This window comes from Salmo salar, unplaced genomic scaffold (genome assembly GCF_905237065.1).
Source record: "Salmo salar unplaced genomic scaffold, Ssal_v3.1, whole genome shotgun sequence".
Lineage (NCBI taxonomy): Eukaryota > Metazoa > Chordata > Actinopteri > Salmoniformes > Salmonidae > Salmo > Salmo salar.
The window spans coordinates 580,025-603,023 of NW_025548481.1; the positions used below are offsets into that span (position 1 = coordinate 580,025).

A 22,999-nucleotide genomic window follows, 5' to 3' on the forward strand; every position below is an offset into this window, starting at 1 on the left:
TCTCTCACTCTCTCTGTCTCTCTCTGTCTCTCTCTGTCTCTCTCTCTGTCTCTCTCTCTGTCTCTCTCTCTCTGTCTCTCTCTCTGTCTCTCTCTGTCTCTCTCTCTGTCTTTCTCTGTCTCTCTCTTGCTCTCTCTCTCTCTCGCTCTCTCTGTCTCTCTCTCACTCTCTGTCTCTCTCTCTGTCTCTCTCTCTCTCTGTCTCTTTGTCTCTCTCTCTGTCTCTCTCTCTGTCTCTCTCTCTCTCTCTGTCTCTCTCTCTGTCTCTCTCTCTGTCTCTCTCTCTCTGTCTTTCTGTCTCTCTCTCTCTCTCTCTGTCTCTCTCTCGGACAGATTTCCCACAGAGTGTGTGTGATTCAGAGAGAGCTGTGTAATTGACAGGGAGTCCTCTACTCTCTGGCCTTAATTACCTGAATAGGAGAGAGGAGTGATAGAACAGAACAGAACGCAGCGGAAGTCAAGAGCTCCCCTGACTCTCTCTGTCTGCCTCTGTTGCTGTCTGTGTGTTTTTAACATGTAGTCTTAACATGCTATGCCTGTGTGTTTTTAACATGTAGTCTTAACATGCTATGCCTGTGTGTTTTAACATGTAGTCTAACATGCTATGTCTGTGTGTTTTAACATGTAGTCTAACATGCTATGTCTGTGTGTTTTTAACATGTAGTCTAACATGCTATGTCTGTGTGTTTTTAACATGTAGTCTTAACATGCTATGCCTGTGTGTTTTAACATGTAGTCTAACATGCTATGTCTGTGTGTTTTAACATGTAGTCTGACATGCTATGTCTTTAGTGGTGGGAATGTAGTGTAGCATAGTATTCCTTGACTTATTCCACATTTTGTTGTGTTACATCCTGAATTCAAAATGGATTAAATACATTTTCTCACCCATCTACACACACAATACCCAATTAGAAATTTTAGCAAATGTACATAAGTATTCACTTATGTAGAAGTACCTTTGGCGGCGATTTTCTCTCAAGCTCTGTTAAGTTAGATGGGGAGAGGTGGTGACCAGCAATCTTCAAGTCTTTCCACAGATTTTCAATGGGATTCAAGTCTGGGCTTTGGCTTGGCCTCTCAAGGACTTTCACATTCTTGTTGTGAAGCCATTTCGGCGTTGCTTTGGCTGTACGCTTGGGGTCATTGTCCTGTTGGAATGTACATCTTTGCCCCCATTTCTAAGGTCGTTTCACTCTGGGGCAGGTTCTCATCAAGGCTTTGGCTGTATTTGTCTCTATTCATTGTTCCCTCCATCCTTACCAGTCTCCCAGGCAGCAGCTACTCTTCCTGGGGTTTATTAAGGATCCCCGTTAGTTCCTGCCGAGGCAGCAGCTACTCTTCCTGGGGATTATTATGGATCCCCATTAGTTCCTGCCAAGGCAGCAGCTACTCTTCCTGGGGTTTATTATGGATCCCCATTAGTTCCTGCCAAGGCAGCAGCTACTCTTCCTGGGGTTTATTATGGATCGCCGTTAGTTCCTGCCAGAGCAGCAGCTACTCTTCCTGGGGTCCAAACAAATTAAGGCAACACAGAATGTGTGTGTGTCTCTTCACAGTCCCCGCTGTTCCATAAGGTGTATTTTTACCTGCTTTTTAAATCTCATTCTACAGCTGCATCAGTTACCTGATCTGGAATAGAGTTCCATGTAGTCATGGCTCTATGTAGTACTGTGCCCCTCCCATAGTCTGTTCTGGACTTCGGACTGTGAAGAGACCTCTGATGGCATGTCTTGTGGGGTATGCATGGTTGTCTGAGCAGTGTGCCAGTCGTTTAAACAGACCTCTGGTGGCATGTCTTGTGGGGTATGCATGGGTGTCTGAGCTGTGTGCCAGTAGTTTAAACAGAACTCTGGTGGCATGTCTTGTGGGGTATGCATGGTTGTCTGAGCTGTGTGCCAGTCGTTTAAACAGAACTCTGGTGGCATGTCTTGTGGGGTATGCATGGTTGTCTGAGCTGTGTGCCAGTAGTTTAAACAGAACTCTGGTGGCATGTCTTGTGGGGTATGCATGGGTGTCTGAGCTGTGTGCCAGTCGTTTAAACAGAACTCTGGTGGCATGTCTTGTGGGGTATGCATGGTTGTCAGAGCTGTGTGCTAGTAGTTTAAGCAGACCACTTGGTGCATTCAGCATGTCAACACTTTTTTCAAAAACAAGTAGTGAAGAAGTCAATCTCTCCTCCACTTTGAGCCAGGAGAGATTGACATGGATATTATTAATGTTAGCTCTCTGTGTACATTCAAGGGCCAGCCGTGCTGCCCTGTTCTGAGACAGCTGTAATTTGCCTATGTCCCTCATTGTGGCACTTGACCAAATTACTGGGCAGTAGTCCAGGTGCGACAAATCTCGGACCTGTAAGACCTGCCTTGTTGATAGTGTTGTTAAGAAGGTAGAAACTAGGGCCTGTAGGACCTGCCTTGTTGATAGTGTTGTTAAGAAGGTAGAAACTAGGGCCTGTAGGACCTGCCTTGTTGATAGTGTTGTTTAAGAATACAGAGCAGCGCTTTATTATGGACAGACTTCAAACCAGGTTTAGGGTTTAGTGAATTATTTGTCCCAAATACATTGCTTTCAATTTTTTTTTATATTTAGGACTAACTTATTCCTTGCCACCCATTCTTAAACTGACTGCAGCTCTTTGTTAAGTGTTGCAGTGATTTCACTTGCTGTGGTAGCTGACGTGTACAATATGAAGTCATCAGCATACATAGACACACTGTATTTAGTTAGTCGGTAGAGCAGGGCGCTTGCCTTGCGCTTGGGTTGTGGGTTCGATTCCCAGTTTGATAAAGAGCGTCACATAAATGACTAAAATGTAATTAATGTAGTAAAGATTGAAAAAAGTAAGGGGCCTAGACATCTGCCCTGGGGAATTCCTGATTCTACCAGGATTATGTTGACGAGGCTTCCATTAAAGAACACCCTCTGTGTTCTGTTAGACAGGTAACTCTCCAGCCACGATATAGCAGGGGATGTAAAGCCAAAACACATTAGTTTTTCCAGCCTGTTATGATCAATAATGTTAACAGCTGCACTGAAGTCAAAACAAAACAGCTCCCACAATCTTCTTATCAATTTCTTTCAGCAAATCATCAGCCATTTGTGTAAGTGATGTACATGTTGAGTGCCCTTCCTTATAAGTGTTTTGAAAGTCAGTTGATAATTTGTTTACTGTAAAATAGCGTTGTATCTGGTTAGACAACATTTTTTTCCCCACAGTTTAAGTTTTTTAAGGGTTTGTAACAGGCTGATTGGTTGGCTGTTTGAGAAAATAAAGGGTGCTTTACTATTCTTGGGTAGCGGAATGACTATTGCTTCCCTCCAGGCCTGAGGGCACACACTTTCCTGTAGGCTTAGATTGAAGAGATAGGAGTGGCAATATAGTCTGCTTTTCATCAAAGATCTCTCTGTACTTTGCTCCGTTCATCTTTCCCTTGATCCTGACTAGTCTCCCAGTCCCTGCCGCTGAAAAACATCCCCACAGCATGATGCTGCCACCACCATGTTTCACCGTAGGGATGGTGCCTGGTTTCCTCCAGACATTAATGCTTGGCATTCAAGCCAAAGAGTTCAATCTTGGTTTCATCAGACCAGAGAATGTTGTTTGTCATGGTCAGAGTCTTTAGATGCCTTTTTTATCCAGCCGTGAAAATACTGCCCCCTAGCCATAACAGGTTAAACCACAGCCCTGCTGCCTGCCGTATCATCTCCTAACTCCCTCAGCCCTGTCTGGCAGAGGATGGCGCAATGACAAGTTAAATCACAGCCCTGCTGCCTGCCGTGTCATTCTGTTAGTTCATCATCTTTTCGCTCCAGGGAATCACTTCCTAATCAACAGTAAGAGGTGATGTAGCGATGCTGTTATTAGATCTTATTCTTTAGTGATTATCCAGATTAATGTTAGACGGAGGAAGGTCATCCCTCTCTTCTCTCTACTCGCTGTCCTCTCCTCACTCTCCTCACTTTCCTCTCCTCTCGTCTCTTCTCTCTCCTCTCGTCTTTCTCCTCTATTGTCCTCTCCTCTCTTGTCCTCTCCTCTCTCTCCTCACTTTCCTCTCCTCTCATCTTTCTCCTCTCGTGTCCTCTCTTCTCTCTCCTCGCTTTCCTCTCCTCTCTTGTCCTCTCCTCTCTCTCTTCACTTTCCTCTCCTCTCTTGTCCTCTCCTCGCTTTCCTCTTCTCACTTGTCTTCTCCTCGCTTGTTCTCTCCTCTCTCTCCTTGTTTTCCTCTCCTCTCTTGTCCTCTCCTCTCTTGTCCTCTCCTCGCTTTCCTCTTCTCTCTTGTCTTCTCCTTGCTTGTTCTCTCCTCTCTCTCCTTGTTTTCCTCTCCTCTCTTGTCCTCTCCTCGCTTTCCTCTCCTCGCTTGTCCTCTCCTCGCTTGTCCTCTCCTCTCTCTCTCCTCTTTCCTCTCTCTCTTCTCTCTTGTCCTCTCCTCTCTCTCCTCGCTTTCCTCCCCTCTCTCCTCGCTTTCCTCTCCTCTCTTGTCCTCTCCTCTCTCTCCTCGCTTTCCTATTCTCTCTTGTCCTCTCCTCACTTTCCTCTCCTCTTGTCTTCTCCTCGCTTGTTCTCCTCTCTCTCCTTGTTTTCCTCTCCTCTCTTGTCCTCTCCTCTCTTGTCCTCTCCCCTCTCTCCTCTCTTGTCCTCTCCTCTCTTGTCCTCTTTTCTCTCTCTGCTCTCCTCTGTTCTCTATCCAACACAGTTTAGCTGCTGAATCAATTATAGTCCTGGAGGAAGCTGTGAATACAACAACGGGCGGTGACCTCTGATGCTCTGAAAGTCGTTGCACTGAAACATTTAGCATCTTCTGAATCAGTCTTGCTCTCTCTTCAAACGGTCTGATAATGAATCAGGGTTATTTTAAATGAAAGCATCATGGCTGATGATAATAAATCAGGGTTATTTTAAATGAATGCATCATGGCTGATGATAATGAATAAGGGTTATTTTAAATGAGAGCATCATGGCTGATGATAATGAAAAAGGGTTATTTTAAATGAGAGCATCATGGCTGCTGATAATGAATCAGGGTTATTTTAAATGAGAGCATCATGGCTGATGATAATGAATCAGGGTTATTTTCAATGAGAGCATCATGGCTGATGATAATGAATCAGGGTTATTTTAAATGAGAGCATCATGGCTGATGATAATGAGTCAGGGTTATTTTAAATGAAAGCATCATGGCTGATGATAATGAATCAGGGTTATTTTAAATGAGAGCATCGTGGCTGATGATAATGAATCATGGTTATTTTAAAAGAAAGCATCATGGCTGATGATAATGAATCTGGGTTATTTTAAATGATAGCATCATGGCTGATGATAATGAATCAGGGTTATTTTTGTAATAATGTTTTTTTAGGGTGTAATGTTAATATGGCAGCTCTTCCATCAATGTAATTCTCTGCATCATTTCCAATCCCCCATATATATTTGTAAATATATACAGTTGAAGTCGGAAGTTTACATACACTTAGGTTGGAGTCATTAAAACTAGTTTTTCAACCACTCCAGACATTTCTTGTTAACAAACTATAGTTTTGGCAAGTCGTTTAGGACATCTACTTTGTGCGTGACACAAACGATTGTTTACAGACAGATTATTTCACTTATAATTCACTGTATCACAATTCCAGTGGGTCAGAAGTTTACACACACTAAGTTGACTGTGCCTTTAAACAGCATGGAAAATTCCAGAAAATGATGTCATGGCTTTAGAAGCTTCTGATAGGCTAATTGACATCATTTAAGTCAATTGGAGGTGTACCTGTGGATGTATTTCAAGGCCTACCTTCAAACTCAGTGCCTCTTTGCTTGACATCATGGGAAAATCAAAAGAAATCAGCCAAGACCTCAGAAAAAAATTGTAGACCACCACAAGTCTGGTTCATTATTGAGAGCAATTTCCAAACGCCTGAAGGTACCATGTTCATCTGTACAACAATAGTACGCAAGTATAAACACACAGCCAGCATACCGCTCAGGAAGGAGACAAGTTCTGTCTCCTAGAGATGAACGTACTTTGGTGCGAAAAGTGCAAATCAATACCAGAACATCAGCAAAGGACCTTGTGAAGATCCTGGAGGAAACAGGTACAAAAGTATCTATATACACAGTAAAACTAGTCCTATATCGACATAACCTGAAAGGCCGCTAAGCAAGGAAGAGGCCACTGCTCCAAAACCGCCATAAAAAAGCCAGACTACGGTTTGCAACTGCACATGGGGGAAAAGATTGTACATTTTGGAGAAATGTCCTCTGGTCTGATAAAACAAAATAGAACTGTTTGGCCGTAATGACCATCATTATGTTCGGAGGACAAAGGGGGAGGCTTGCAAGCCGAAGAACACCATCCCAACCGTGAAGCACGGGGGTGGCAGCATCATGTTGTGGGGGTGCTTTGCTGCAGGAGGGACTGGTGCACCTAACAAAATAGATGGCATCATGAGGCAGGAAAATGATGTGGATATATTGAAGCAACATCTCAAGACATCAGCCAGGAAGTTAACGTGTGGTCGCAAATGGGTCTTCCAAATGGACAATGACCCCAAGCATACTTCCAAAGTTGTGGCAAAATGGCTTAAGGACAACAAGGTCTAGGTATTGGAGTGGCCATCACACAGCCCTGACCTCAATCCTATAGAAAATGTGTGGGCAGAACTGAAAAGGCATGTGCGAGCAAGGGGGCCTACAAACCTGATTCAGTTACACCAGCTCTGTCAGGAGGAATGGGCAAAAATTCACCCAACTGATTGTGGGAAGCTTGTGGAAGGCTACCTGAAACGTTTGACCCAAGTTAAACAATTTAAAGGCAACGCTATCAAATACTAATTGAGTGTATGTAAACTTCTGACCCACTGTGAATGTGATGAAAGAAATAAATGCTGAAATAAATCATTCTCTCTACTATTATTCTCACATTTCACATTCTTAAAATAAAATGGTGATCCTAACTGACCTAAAACAGGGAATTTTTACTAGGATTAAATGTCAGGAATTTTGAAAACTGAGTTTAAATTGGCTAAGGTCTATGTAAACTTCCGACTTCAACTGTATATATATATATATATATAGTACCAATCAAACGTTTGGATACACCTACTCACTCCAAGGTTTTTCTTTATTTTTACTATTTTCTACATTGTAGAATAATAGTGAAGACATCAAAAGAATGAAATAACATATATGGAATCATGTAGTAACCAAAAACGTGTTAACCTCTATGGGACCGGCGGGACGAATTCGTCCCACCTACGTAACAGCCACTGCCATCCTGTGGCGCGATTTTCAAAATCTTCAAAATCCTATTACTTCAATTTCTCAAACATATGACTATTTTACAGCCATTTAAAGATAAGACTCTCGTTAATCTAACCACACTGTCCGATTTCAAAAAGGCTTTACAACGAAAGCAAAACATTAGATTATGTCAGCAGAGTACCAAGCCAGAAATAATCAGACACCCATTTTTCAAGCCAGCATATAATGTCACCAAAACCCAGAAGACAGCTAAATGCAGCACTCACCTTTGATGATCTTCATCAGATGACAACCCTAGGACATTATGTTATACAATACATGCATGTTTTGTTCAATCAAGTTCATATTTATATCAAAAACCAGCTTTTTACATTAGCATGTGACGTTCAGAACTAGCATACCCCCGCAAACTTACGGGGAATTCGCTAACATTTTACTAAATTACTCACGATAAACGTTCACAAAAAGCATAACAATTATTTTAAGAATTATAGATACAGACCTCCTCTATGCACTCGATATGTCCGATTTTAAAATAGCTTTTTGGTGAAAGCACATTTTGCAATATTCTAAGTACATAGCCCAGGCATCACGGGCTCGCTATTTAGACACCCGGCAAGTTTAGCACTCACCATAATCATATTTACTATTATAAAAATGTCATTACCTTTTGTTGTCTTCGTCAGAATGCACACCCAGGACGTCTACTTCAATAACAAATGTTGGTTTGGTCCAAAATAATCCATCGTTATATCCGAATAGCGGCGTTTTGTTCGAATGCGTTCCAGACACTATCCGAAATAGTAAAGAAGTGTCGCGCGCTTGGCGCAATTCCTGACAATAAAATTCAAAGTATTCCATTGCCGTACGTCGAAGCATGTCAACCGCTGTTTAAAATCAATTTTTACGTCATTTTTCTCGTAGAAAAGCGATAATATTCCGACAGGGAATCTCCTTTTCGGCAAACAGAGGAAAAAATCCCAAAGGCGGGGGCGGTCGGGGTCACGCGCATAAGCTAGTGTCTCTTGATGGGCCACTTGAGAAAGGCGATAATGTGTTTCAGCCTGGGGCTGGAATGACGACATTCTCTTTTTTCCCGGGCTATGAGAGCCTATGGAAGACGTGGGAAGTGTCACGTTAGAGCAGAGATCCTTAGTAAATGATAGAGATGGCAAAGAAGTTCCAGAAATGGTCAGACAGGCCACTTCCTGTAAAGGAATCTCTCAGGTTTTGACCTGCCATTTGAGTTCTGTTATACTCACAGACACCATTCAAACAGTTTTAGAAAATTTAGGGTGTTTTCTATCCATATGTAATAAGTATATGCATATTCTAGTTACTGAGTAGGAGTGGTAACCAGATTAAATCGGGTATGTTTTTTATCCAACCGTGTCAATGCTGCCCCCTAGCCCTAACAGGTTAAACAAATCAAAATATATTTTATATTTGAGATTCTTCAAGGTAGCCACCAATTGCCTTGATGGCAGCTGTAACAAACCAGTTGCCTTGGATAAAAGTGTTTTGTTGTTGTACAGTATCCTCAAACAATAGCATAGTATTGTTTCACTGTAATAACTACGGACAAAAAAAATGTATGAAATGTATGCATTCACTACTGTAAGTTGCTCTGGATAAGAGCGTCTGCTAAATGACTAAAATGTAAATGTAAATAACTACCGTAAATTGGACACTGCAGTTAGATTAACAATCATTTAAGCTTTCTGACGATGTAGGACATGTCAATGTCCCGGAAAGTTGGCTGTTGTTTACAACACCATTCTAGTCGCATATTGAGAAGCAACTGTCCCGATTTCGGGAATCTGATCCTGTAGAGGTTAACGATGATAGCTCCTTGACTCAGTCAATCAGAGAAGATTACTGCTGCGACAAACAAGTTGGCTCTAATATGGCTTTTGGGGTGGGAAGGGAGGAGTGAACGAGTGGAGTGAACGAGAGGGGGGAGAGAGAGGATGGAGAGAGATCGGAGGGGAAGAGAGGAGGGAGAAAGAGGAGAGAGAGAGGAGTGAGCAGGAGAGAGAGGAGTGAGCAGGAGGGAGAGGGAGGAGAGAGGAGAGAGGAGTGAGAGGAGGGAGAAAGAGAGGAATGAGAGGAGGGAGAGAGAGGAGAGAGAGGAGTGAGCCGGAGGGAGAGAGAGGATGGAGAGAGAGAGGAGGGGAAGAGAGGAGGGAGAGAAGGGAGATTAAGAGGGAGTGGGCGATCAGGGAGGGAGAGGAGAGTTAGAGGTGAGGGAGGGAAATTAGAAAGGGAATTGATGGAGAGGAGAAGGAGAGGAGAGGTGAGGAGGAGAGGAGAAGAGAGAATGAGGAGATGGATAGAGAACGGAGCCTGTACCCATCTGGCTGCCAAGCCCCTCCAGGAGAGAGTGATAAGTGAGCAGGAGGGAGAGAGAGGAGTGAGAGGGAGGGAAATTAGGAAGGGAATTGATGGAGAGGAGAAGGAGAGGAGAGGTGAGGAGGAGAGGAGAAGAGAGAATGAGGAGATGGATAGACAACGGAGCCTGTACCCATCTGGCTGCCAAGCCCCTCCAGGAGAGAGCCAGGGGGAGGGATCTTCCTGATCCAAATGTCATCCCTGTTTTGGGATTATCCTGCATTTCCTGTCACTGATCATCTCTCCCTCCCTCTCTCTCTGTGTTATCTTTCTCAACCCCCCCTGTTTACTATCTTCTGCCAGGGAATTCTAAAACACTTCTGGTTGATGGGTAGTTGGGAAAATCTGAAATAAAAAGTTATGAGCCATATACTGTAGCTTCCTCTGGGTACGGGTGGTCCCTGGGAATAAGGTGGTCCCTGGGTATGGGGTGGTCCCTGGGTACCGGGTGGTCCCTGGGTACGGGGTGGTCCCTGAGTATGGGGTGGTCTGTGGGTATGGGGTGGTCCCTGGGTATGGGGTGGTCTGTGGGTATGGGGTGGTCTGTGGGTATGGGGTGGTCCCCGGGTATGGGGTGGTCCCCGGGTATGGGGTGGTCCCCGGGAATGGGGTGGTCCCCGGGTATGGGGTGGTCTCCGGGTATGGGGTGGTCTCCGGGTATGGGGTGGTCTCTGGGAATGGGGTGGTCTCCGGGTATGGGGTGGTCCCTGGGTGTGGGGTATTCTCCGGGTATGGGGTGGTCCCTGGGTGTGGGGTATTCTCCGGGTATGGGGTGGTCCCTGGGAATGGGGTGGTCCCTGGGTATGGGGTGGTCCCTGGGTATGGGGTGGTCCCTGGGTATGGGGTGGTCCCTGGGTGTGGGGTGGTCTCCGGGTATGGGGTGGTCCCCGGGTATGGGGTGGTCCCCGGGAATGGGGTGGTCCCTGTGAATGGGGTGGTCTCCGGGTATGGGGTGGTCTCCGGGTATGGGGTGGTCTCTGGGAATGGGGTGGTCTCCGGGTATGGGGTGGTCCCTGGGTGTGGGGTATTCTCTGGGTACGGGGTGGTCCCTGGGTACGGGGTGGTCCCTGGGTACGGGGTGGTCCCTGGGTACGGGGTGGTCTGTGGGTACGGGGTGGTCTGTGGGTATGGGGTGGTCCCTGGGTATGGGGTGGTCCCTGGGTATGGGGTGGTCCCTGGGTATGGGGTGGTCTCTGGGTATGGGGTGGTCTCCTGGAATGGGGTGGTCTCCGGGAATGGGGTGGTCTCCGGGAGTGGGGTGGTCTCTGGGTGTGGGGTATTCTCCGGGTATGGGGTGGTCCCTAGGAATGGGGTGGTCCCTGGGTATGGGGTGGTCCCTGGGTATGGGGTGGTCCCTGGGTGTGGGGTGGTCCCCGGGTATGGGGTGGTCCCCGGGTATGGGGTGGTCCCCGGGTATGGGGTGGTCCCCGGGTATGGGGTGGTCTCTGGGTATGGGGTGGTCTCCGGGAATGGGGTGGTCTCCGGGTATGGGGTGGTCCCTGGGTGTGGGGTATTCTCCGGGTATGGGGTGGTCCCTGGGAATGGGGTGGTCCCTGGGAATGGGGTGGTCCCTGGGAATGGGGTGGTCCCTGGGTATGGGGTGGTCCCTGGGTATGGGGTGGTCCCTGGGTGTGGGGTGGTCCCTGGGTGTGGGGTGGTCCCTGGGTGTGGGGTGGTCCCCGGGTATGGGGTGGTCCCCGGGTATGGGGTGGTCCCCGGGTATGGGGTGGTCCCCGGGTGTGGGGTGGTCTCCGGGTGTGGGGTGGTCTCCGGGTGTGGGGTATTCTCCGGGTGTGGGGTGGTCCCTGGGAGTGGGGTGGTCCCTGGGTGTGGGGTGGTCCCTGGGTGTGGGGTGGTCCCTGGGTGTGGGGTGGTCCCTGGGTGTGGGGTGGTCTCCGAGTGCGGGGTGGTCTCCGAGTACGGGGTGGTCTCCGGGTACGGGGTGGTCTCCGGGTACGGGGTGGTCCCCGGGTACGGGGTGGTCTCCGGGTACGGGGTGGTGCCCGGGAACGGGGTGGTCCCCGGGAGTGGGGTGGTCCCCGGGAGTGGGGTGGTCCCTGGGTATGGGGTGGGTCCTGGGTGTGGGGTGGTCCCTGGGTGTGGGGTGGTCTCCGGGTGTGGGGTGGTCCCCGGGTAGGGGGTGGTCCCTGGGAACGGGGTGGTCCCCTGGGAACGGGGTAGTCCCCTGGGAACGGGGTAGTCCCCTGGGAACGGGGTGGTCCCTGGGTATGGGGTGGTCTCCTGGTACGGGGTGGTCTGCGGGTACGGGGTGGTCTGCGGGTACGGGGTGGTCCGCGGGTACGGGGTGGTCCCTGGGAACGGGGTGGTCCCTGGGAACGGGGTGGTCCCTGGGAGTGGGGTGGTCCCTGGGAACGGGGTGGTCCCTGGGAACGGGGTGGTCCCTGGGTACGGGGTGGTCTCCTGGTACGGGGTGGTCTGCGGGTACGGGGTGGTCCGCGGGTACGGGGTGGTCCCTGGGAACGGGGTGGTCCCTGGGAGTGGGGTGTTCCCTGGGTATGGGGTGGTCCCCGGGTATGGGGTGGTCCCCGGGAATGGGGTGGTCCCTGTGAATGGGGTGGTCCCTGTGAATGGGGTGGTCTCCGGGTATGGGGTGGTCTCCGGGTATGGGGTGGTCTCCGGGTATGGGGTGGTCTCTGGGAATGGGGTGGTCTCCGGGTATGGGGTGGTCCCTGGGTGTGGGGTATTCTCCGGGTACGGGGTGGTCCCTGGGTACGGGGTGGTCCCTGGGTACGGGGTGGTCCGTGGGTACGGGGTGGTCTGTGGGTATGGGGTGGTCCCTGGGAGTGGGGTGGTCCCTGGGTATGGGGTGGTCCCTGGGAGTGGGGTGGTCCCTGGGAGTGGGGTGGTCCCTGGGTATGGGGTGGTCCCTCGGAACGGGGTATCCCTGGGAACGGGGTGGTCCCTGGGTACGGGGTGGTCTCCTTGTACGGGGTGGTCCCTGGGTACGGGGTGGTCCCTGGGAACGGGGTGGTCCCTGGGAACGGGGTGGTCCCCGGGAATGTGGTGGTCCCCGGGAATGGGGTGGTCCCCGGGAATGGGGTGGTCCCTGTGAATGGGGTGGTCTCCGGGTATGGGGTGGTCTCCGGGTATGGGGTGGTCTCTGGGAATGGGGTGGTCTCCGGGTATGGGGTGGTCCCTGGGTGTGGGGTATTCTCCGGGTACGGGGTGGTCCCTGGGTACGGGGTGGTCCCTGGGTACGGGGTGGTCCGTGGGTACGGGGTGGTCTGTGGGTATGGGGTGGTCCCTGGGAGTGGGGTGGTCCCTGGGTATGGGGTGGTCCCTGGGTATGGGGTGGTCCCTGGTATCGGGGGTGGTCCCGGGTATGGGGTGGTCCCCGGGAATGGGGTGGTCCCCGGGAATGGGGTGGTCCCCGTGAATGGGGTGGTCTCCGTGAATGGGGTGGTCTCCGGGTGTGGGGTGGTCTCCGGGAGTGGGGTGGTCTCTGGGAGTGGGGTGGTCTCCGGGTATGGGGTGGTCCCTGGGTGTGGGGTATTCTCCGGGTATGGGGTGGTCCCTGGGAATGGGGTGGTCCCTGGGTATGGGGTGGTCCCTGGGTGTGGGGTGGTCCCTGGGTGTGGGGTGGTCTCCGGGTATGGGGTGGTCCCCGGGTATGGGGTGGTCCCCGGGAATGGGGTGGTCTCCGGGTTGGGGTGGTCCCTGGGTGTGGGGTGGTCCCTGGGTGTGGGGTGGTCCCGGGTATGGGGTGGTCCCTGGGTATGGGGTGGTCCCTGGGTGTGGGGTGGTCCCTGGGTGTGGGGTGGTCTCCGGGTATGGGGTGGTCCCCGGGTATGGGGTGGTCCCCGGGTATGGGGTGGTCTCCGGGTGTGGGGTGGTCCCCGGGTGTGGGGTATTCTCCGGGTGTGGGGTGGTCCCTGGGAGTGGGGTGGTCCCTGGGAATGGGGTGGTCCCTGGGTGTGGGGTGGTCCCTGGGTGTGGGGTGGTCTCCGGGTATGGGGTGGTCTCCGGGTATGGGGTCGTCCCTGAGTATGGGGTGGTCTCCGGGTACGGGGTGGTCTCCGGGTACGGGGTGGTCCCCGGGTACGGGGTGGTCCCCGGGTACGGGGTGGTCTCCGGGTACGGGGTGGTCCCCGGGTACGGGGTGGTTTCCGGGTACGGGGTGGTCCCCGGGAACGGGGTGGTCCCCTGGGAACGGGGTGGTCTCCTGGTACGGGGTGGTCTCCTGGTACGGGGTGGTCTGCGGGTACGGGGTGGTCTGCGGGTACGGGGTGGTCCCTGGGTACGGGGTGGTGCCTGGGAACGGGGTGGTCCCTGGGAGTGGGGTGGTCCCTGGGAGTGGGGTGGTCCCTGGGAGTGGGGTTTTCCCTGGGTGTGGGGTGGTCTCTGGGTGTGGGGTGGTCTCTGGGTGTGGGGTGGTCTCCGGGTATGGGGTGGTCCCTGGGTAGGGGGTGGTCCCCGGGTATGGGGTGGTCCCCGGGTACGGGGTGGTGGTCCCCGGGTACGGGGTGGTCTCCGGGTACGGGGTGGTCTCCGGGTATGGGGTGGTCACATAAAAATTGACTCAACTTGACATTGGCTCAACTTACCCAATGTCCTTTGGCTCAACTTACCCCAAGGCAAACATTTTTACTATATTAGCCTACACAGCTACAAATATACACTTTCATGCTAGGTTTAGGACCTCATATTGAAGCTAATAGAGACACTAACTGATGTTTATAACAATGTTAAAATGATCTACTTTGGTTTAGATACAAGCATAATGAAACCTCTAACACAATAAATTAATTCAATCTGTTTTTTTGGACCTAACTTGCTGGTCACTTTTTCCATGTGGTTTCTTCCTTCAAAGTCTCCATGAAATGATCACCTCTTCCTACATATTTGGTCACATGATTCATTTTGAGTGTTTCCTAGGAACAATGGTGGCTAAACTTCCCCCTTTGATTCAACTTCCCCCCACTCTCCCCTGAGTATTGATGCTGCTGATGTTCATTCAACCATATTCTCTCCTTTCTTTTCCAGATGGAAGATGTCATCGCTCATATGCAAGATGAGAAAAATGGAATTCCTGTCCGCACAGTCAAGAGTTTTTTATCTAAGATCCCAAGTGTTTTTTCAGGTAAGACATAACATTTTATAGTTACAGTAAAAATATGTGTGAAAGAGTGAGAGCGAAAGAAATATATATATATACAGTTGAAGTCGGAAGTTTACGTACACTTAGGTTGGAGTCATTAAAACTAGTTTTTCAACCACTCCACAAATTTCTTGTTAACAAACTATAGTTTTGGCAAGTTGGTTAGGACATCTACTTTGTGCATGACACAAACAATTGTTTACAGACAGATTATTTAACTTATAATTCACTGTATCACAATTCCAGTGGGTCAGAAGTTTACATACACTAAGTTGACTGTGCCTTTAAACAGCTTTGAACATTCCAGAAAATGATGTCATGGCTTTAGAAGCCTCTGATAGGCTAATTGGCATCATTAATTGGAGGTGTACTTGTGGATGTATTTCAGGGCCTACCTTCAAACTCAGTGCCTCTTTGCTTGACATCATGGGAAAATCTAAAGAAATCAGCCAAAAGTTTTGAGAATGAGACAAATATTAATTTCCACAAAGTTTGCTGCTTCAGTGTCTTTAGATATTTTTGTCAGATGTTACTATGAATACTGAAGTATAATTACAAGCATTTCATAAGTGTCAAAGGCTTTTATTGACAAATACATGAGGTTGATGCAAAGAGTCAATATTTGCAGTGTTGACCCTTCTTTTACAAGACCTCTGCAATCCGCCCTGGCATGTTGTCAATTAACCCCTGGTCGGGCTTTAAACGATATAACATAGTCCTATATTTGAAAAAAAATATATATACATTTTGTTATGCTAATGGCGATAGGATTTGTCGCTGGATGTCCATCCCGTATACGAACCACGTTGTCCGATTTCAAAAAGGCTTTACAGCAAAAGCAAAACATTAGATTATGTTAGAGGAGTATATCGTAAAAGTAGCCACATAGCCATTTTCCGACCAACCACATGCATCACAAATAACCAAAAAACAGCTAAATGCAGCACTAACCTTTGACAATCTTCATCAGATGACACTCCTAGGACATCATGTTACACAATACATGCATTCTTTTGTTCGATAAAGTTCATATTTATATATAAAAACAGCATTTTACATCGGCGCGTATTGTTGACTAACTATTTTCCCTCAAATGCGTCCGGTGAAACAGCGCCACAATTTACTAAATTACTATTCGAAAACATTTTTAAAATGTAATATTGTCATTCTAAGATTTATAGATTAGCATCTCTTGAAAGCACCTGCAATGCCAGATTTAAAAATAACTTTACTGGGTAATCACACTTTGCGATAAAACGGGATGCGATACTCCGAAAAATAAGCTACCGTTACAGGTCAGCGCCATCTTGGAACAATCGCATATCAAATCTACTCTTGTATACTATTGTCAATAATCCCTTACCTTTGATTATCTTCATCAGAAAGCACTTCCAGGGATCCCAGGTCCACAACAAATGTATTTTCGTTCGAAAAAGTTAATCCTTTACGTCCCAATAGCTTGTTCTTGTTAGTGCGTTCTGAAGGCTGCTCCAAAAGCACCGTCGGCCGAGGGACTCCTCTTTCAATAAAATGCATTTTTTTATTTATTTAGGTTCGTTCAAACATGTCAAACGTTGTATAACATAAATCTTTAGGGCCTTTTTCAACCAGAGCTCCAATAAGATTCAAGGGGGACGATTGCATTGTCTTTCTAAACGTTTCGAAAGGGGAGGGTAGCCAGGGGCGCCGGCGTCATAATGGTGATGGCCCTCCTCATGTGACCACGTTCCACAGACTCTCATTGTGTCAGTTTTCACAGTAGAAGGCTCAAACCACTTTGTAAAGACTGGGGGCATCTAGTGGAAGCAATAGGAAGTGCTCAATGAACCATTGCTCACGATGTGATTTATAGGCAAAGTGATGAAGTTGAGTCCGCAATTCAGAATTCCACATCTTGTTACGATCGGTCTCGGGGTTTTGACTGCCATATGAGTTCTGTTATACTCACAGACACCATTCAAACAGTTTTAGAAACTTTAGGGTGTTGTCTATCCACAAGTATTAATTATATGGATATCCTAGCTTCTGAGTTTGAGTAGGAGGCCGTTTAAAATGGGCACCCATTTTTTTTTCAGAAATCGCTGTAGCGCCCCCTATCCTAGGCGACCGTCAAGAGGTTAACTTCTGGGCCACATCCTGACTGATGGCAGCCCATTCTTGCATAATCAATGCTTGGAGTTTGTCAGAATTTGTGGGTTTTTGTTTGTCCACCCGCCTCTTGAGGATTGACCACAAGTTCTCAATGTGATTAAGGTTTAGGGAGTTTCCTGGCCATGGACCCAAAATATCGATGTTTTGTTCCCCGAGCCACTTAGTTATCACTTTTGCCTTATGGCAAGGTGCCCCATCATGCTGGGAAAGGCATTGTTCATCACCAAACTGTTCCTAGATGGTTGGGAGAAGTTGCTCTCGGAGGATGTGTTGGTACCATTCTTTATTCATGGCTGTGTTCTTAGGCAAAATTGTGAGTGAGCCCACTCCCTTGGCTGAGAAGCAACCTCACACATGAATGGTCTCAGGATGCTTTACTGTTGACATGATACAGGACTGATGGTAGCGCTCACCTTGTCTTCTCCAGACAAGCTTTTTTCCAGATGCCCCAAACAATTGGAAAGGGGATTCATCAGAGAAAATGACTTTACCCCAGTCCTCAGCAGTCCAATCCCTGTACCTTTTGCAGAATATCAGTCTGTCCCTGATGTTTTTCATGGAGAGAAGTGGCTTCTTTGCTGCCCTTCTTGACACCAGGCCATCCTCAAAAAGTCTTCGCCTCACTGTGCGTGCAGATGCACTCACACCTGCCTGCTGCCATTCCTGAGCAAGCTCTGTACTGGTGGTGCCCCGATCCCGCAGCTGAATCAACTTTAGGAGATGGTCCTTGCACTTGCTGGACTTTCTTGGGCACCCTGAAGCCTTCTTCACAACAATTGAACCGCTCTCTTTGAAGTTCTTGATGATCCGATAAATGGTTGATTTAGGTGCAATCTTACTGGCAGCAATATCCTTGCCTGTGAAGCCCTTTTTATGCAAAGCAATGATGACGCCACGTGTTTCCATGCAGGTAACCATGGTTGACAGAGGAAGAACAATGATTCCAAGCACCACCCTCCTTTTGAAGCTTCCAGTCTGTTATTCGAACTCAATCAGCATGACAGAGTGATCTCCAGCCTTGTCCTCGTCAACACTCACACCTGTGTTAACGAGAGAATCACTGACATGATGTCAGCTGGTCCTTTTCGTGGCAGGGCTGAAATGCAGTGGAAATGTTTTTTGGGGATTCAGATCATTTGCATGGCAAAGAGGGACTTTGCAATTATTTGCAATTCATCTGATCACTCTTCATAACATTCTGGAGTATATACAAATTGCCATCATACAAACTGAGGCAGCAGACTTTGTGAAAATGTATGTTTGTGTAACGGCCGTCGTCAAAATGAGACCAAGGTGCAGCGGAGGATGTGTTCATTGTGAATGATTTTAATGGACTGAATGAACACTATACAAAAATAAACCAAAAAACGACCAGCAACAGTTCTGTCCGGTTAACAAAACTAAACAGGAAAAATATTCACCCACAAACCCCAAAGGAAAAACAGGCTGCCTATGTATGACTCTCAATCAGCAACAATGATCTACAGCTGTTCCTGATTGAGAGCCATACACGGCCGAAACAAAGTAATACACCAACATAGAAAAAGGAACATAGAATGCCCACCCTAGTCACACCCTGGCCTAACCAAAAATAGAGAACCAAAACACTCTCTATGGCCAGGGCGTGACAATTTCTGTCATTCTCAAAACTCTTGGCCACGACTGTATATAGAGAGAGGAAAGATAGATGGAGGCAGCGAGAGAGAGATCGACTTCTACAGGTGTCATGACTGTCTGGACAGAATGGGAAGATCAGACTGATGGATGGAGAGAGGGGGTGACAGTAACCAGGCGCTCTCTCTCCCACAGAGAAGAGAGGGGTAGTTGCTGGATGGTCACCCTTCACACCCTGCTGTAAATCTCTAGAGGGGGAAACTTTCTCTTTCAGTATCTGTTATGTTGTGTTCTACCCCTGGAGGACTCAATAGGTCTTCAGTATCTGTTATGTAGTGTTGTCGTGATTTACCCCTGGAGGACTCAATAGGTCTTCAGTATCTGTTATGTAGTGTTTTAGTGTTCTACCCCTGGATGGCTCAGTAGGTCTTCAGTATCTGTTATGCAGTGTTTTACCCCAGAGGTAGAATACTAATATACATACAGATTATTGACAACATCTACTTACCTATTGAGTCATCCAGGGGTAGAATATTTATTTGTTTATTTTGTATTTATTTGTTTATTTTCACCTTTATTCAACCAGGTAGGCTAGTTGAGAACAAGTTCTCATTTACAACTGTGACCTGGCCAAGATAAAGCAAAGCAGTGTGACACATACAACAACACAGAGTTACACATGGAATAAACAAATGTACAGTCAATAATACAGTAGAGAAAGTCTATATATAGTGTGTGCAAATGAGGTAGGATAAGGGGGGTGAGGCAATAAATAAGTCATAGTGGCGAAATTATTACAGTATGGCAAATTAAACACTGGAATGGTAGATGTGCAGAAGATGAATGTGCAAGTAGAGATACTGGGGTGCAAAGGAGCAAAATAAATAAATAAATAAATACAGTATGGGGATGAGGTAATTGGATGGGCTATTTACAGATGCAGGGATATGTGAGCTGCTCTGACAGCTGGTGCTTAAAGCTAATGAGGGAGATATGAGTCTCCAGCTTCAGAGATCTTTGCAGTTCGTTCCAGTCATTGGAAGCAGAGAACTGGAAGGAGAGGCGGCCGAAGGAGGAATTGGCTTTTGGGGGTGACCAATGAAATATACCTGCTGGAGCGCTTGCTGCGGGTGGGTGCTGCTATGGTGACCAGTGAGCTGAGATAAGGCAGGGCTTTACCTAGCAACGACTTGTAGATGACCTGTAGCCAGTGGGTTTGGCGACGGATATGAAGCGAGGACCAGCCAATGAGAGCATACAGGTCGCAGTGGTGGGTATTATATGGGGCTTTGGTGACAAAATGGATGGCACTGTGATAGACTGCATCCAATTTGCTGAGTAGAGTGTTGGAGGCTATTTTGTAAATGACATCGCCGAAGTTAAGGATCGGTAGGATAGTCAGTTTTACAAGGGTATGTTTGGCAGCATGAGTGAAAGATGCTTTGTTGTGAAATAGGAAGCCGATTCTAGATTTAATTTTGGATTGGAGATGCTTAATGTGAGTCTGGAAGGAGAGTTCACAGTCTAACCAGACACCTAGGTATTTGTAGTTGTTCACATATTCTAAGTCAGAACCGTCCAGAGTAGTGATGCTGGACGAGTAGGTAGGTGTTGGCAGCGATCGGTTGAAGAGCATGCATTTAGTTTTGCTTGCATTTAGGAGCAGTTAGAGGCCACGGAAGGATGGCATTGAAGCTCGTCTGGAGGTTAGTTAACACAGTGTCCAAAGAAGGGCCAGATGTATATAGAATGGTGTCGTCTGCGTAGACGTGGATCAGAGAATCACCAGCAGCAAGAGCGACATCATTGATGTATACAGACGAAAGAGTCAGACGAACAAAAGAGAGGTTGAACAAGCTAGTAATAGGGGTTGCAACAATTTCGGCTGATCATTTTAGGAAGAGAGGGTCCAGATTGTCTAGCCCGGCTGATTTGTATGGGTCCAGATTTTGCAGCTCTTTCAGAACATCAGCTATCTGGATTTGGGTGAAGGAGAAGTGGGGGAGGCTTGGGCAAGTTGCTGTGGGGGGTGCAGGGCTGTTGACCGGGGTAGGGGTAGCCAGGTGGAAGGCATGGCCAGCCGTAGAAACATGCTTATTGAAATTCTCAATTATTGTGGATTTATCGGTGGTGACAGTGTTTCCTAGCCTCAGTGCAGTGGGCAGCTGGGAGGAGGTGCTCTTATTCTCCATGGATTTTACAGTGTCCCAGAACTTTTTTGGAGTTAGTACTACAGGATGCAAATTTCTGTTTGAAAAAGCTAGCCTTAGCTTTTCTAACTGCCTGTGAATATTGGTTCCTAACTTCCCTGAAAAGTTGCGTATCGCGGGGGCTATTCGATGCTAATGCAGAACGCCACAGGATGTTTTTGTGCTGGTCAAGGGCAGTCAGGTCTGGAGTGAAACAAAGGCCCGATGGTCCCTGGTCCAAAGTAGTGCACTACATAGGAAATAGGGCCCTGGTCAAAAGTAGTGCACTACATAGGAAATAGGGTCCTGGTCCAAAGTAGTGCACTACATAGGAAATAGGGCCAGTAAGTCAGCTAAGAACAAATTCTTATTTTCAATGACGGCCTACCGGGGAACAGTGGGTTAACTGCCTTGTTCAGGGGCAGAACAACAGATTTTTACCTTGTCAGCTCGGGGATTCGATCTTGCAACCTTCCCTATGTAGAACACTAGTGTTGACCAGAGCCCTATTCCCTATATAGAACACTACTGTTGACCAGAGCCCTATTCCCTATAAAGAACACTACTGTTGACCAGAGCCCTATTCCCTATATAGAACACTAGTGTTGACCAGAGCCCTATTCCCTATATAGAACACTACTGTGATAGGAGGAGCTGTTAGTAGTGCTGTCCATGGTGCTGAATGGATCCTTTACTCTGATAGGAGGAGCTGTTAGTAGTGCTGAATGGATCCTTTACTCTGATAGGAGGAGCTGTTAGTAGTGCTGAATGGATCCTTCACTCTGATAGGAGGAGCTGTTAGTAGTGCTGTCCATGGTGCTGAATGGATCCTTTACTCTGATAGGAGGAGCTGTTAGTAGTGCTGTCCATGGTGCTGAATGGATCATTTACTCTGATAGGAGGCGCTGTTAGTAGTGCTGTCCATGGTGCTGAATGGAGCCTTTATATTCTGATAGGAGGAGGTGTTAGTAGTGCTGTCCATGGCGCTGAATGGAGCCTTTATTCTGATAGGAGGAGCTGTTAGTAGTGCTATCCATGGTGCTGAATGGATCCTTTACTCTGATAGGAGGAGCTGTTAGTAGTGCTGTCCATGGTGCTGAATTGAGCCTTTATTCTGATAGGAGGAGCTGTTAGTAGTGCTATCCATGGTGCTGAATGGATCCTTTACTCTGATAGGAGGAGCTGTTAGTAGTGCTGTCCATGGTGCTGAATGGAGCCTTTATATTCTAATAGGAGGAGCTGTTAGTAGTGCTGAATGGATCCTTTACTCTGATAGGAGGAGCTGTTAGTAGTGCTGTCCATGGTGCTGAATGGATCATTTACTCTGATAGGAGGAGCTGTTAGTAGTGCTGTCCATGGTGCTGAATTGATCCTTTACTCTGATAGGAGGAGCTGTTAGTAGTGCTGTCCATGGTGCTGAATGGAGCCTTTATATTCTGATAGGAGGAGCTGTTAGTAGTGCTGTCCATGGTGCTGAATTGATCCTTTACTCTGATAGGAGGAGCTGTTAGTAGTGCTGTCCATGGTGCTGAATTGATCCTTTTATATTCAAATCATATGGGTCCATAGAGGGTCTATTAGAATCATATGGGTCCATAGAGAGTCTATTAGAATCATATGGGTCCGTAGAGGGTCTGTTAGAATCATATGGGTCTATTAGAATCATATGGGTCCATAGAGAGTCTATTAGAATTATATGGGTCCATAGAGAGTCTATTAGAATCATATGGGTCCGTAGAGAGTCTGTTAGAATCATATGGGTCCATAGAGGGTCTATTAGAATCATATGGGTCCGTAGAGAGTCTGTTAGAATCATATGGGTCTATTAGAATCATATGGGTCCATAGAGAGTCTATTAGAATCATATGGGTCCGTAGAGAGTCTATTACAATCATATCTGTCTATAGAGAGTCTATTACAATCATATGGGTCCAGGCCTCCCGAGTGGCGCAGCTGTCTAAGGCACTGCATCGCAGTGCTTGAGGCGTCACTACAGCCACAGGTTCGATCCCAGGCTGTGTTTTTACAGCCGGCCGTAACCAGGAAACCTTTGACTGGGATACCCCATCGCACTCTAGTCGCGGACCGGGGCCTGCAAGCTGACTTCGGTCTCCAGCTCCACTTTGTTTCCTCTGCTTCTGTGTTAAGCGAGCGGCGTTTCAGGAAGCGACGCGGCTAGGCAGGGTCTTATTTCGGAGGACGCACGGCTCTCGAACCTTCACCTCTCCCGAGGCCGTAGTGGAGTTGCAGTCGATGGGACAAGACTGTAACTACCAAT

The 22,999-nt window shown here is 47.8% G+C and overlaps 1 protein-coding gene across 1 annotated transcript in view; it reads left to right on the plus strand.

The window, feature by feature from the left end:
• LOC123733092 (regulator of G-protein signaling 7-like) overlaps positions 1-22,999 on the plus strand; it is a gene marked incomplete at its 3' end in the record, with an annotated part of 204,681 nt that overhangs the window by 29,701 nt on the left and 151,981 nt on the right. The window contains exon 2 of the mRNA XM_045712427.1: positions 14,653-14,749. Within this exon, the coding sequence (XP_045568383.1) occupies positions 14,653-14,749 (97 nt within the window). The remainder of the gene's footprint in view (positions 1-14,652; positions 14,750-22,999) is intronic.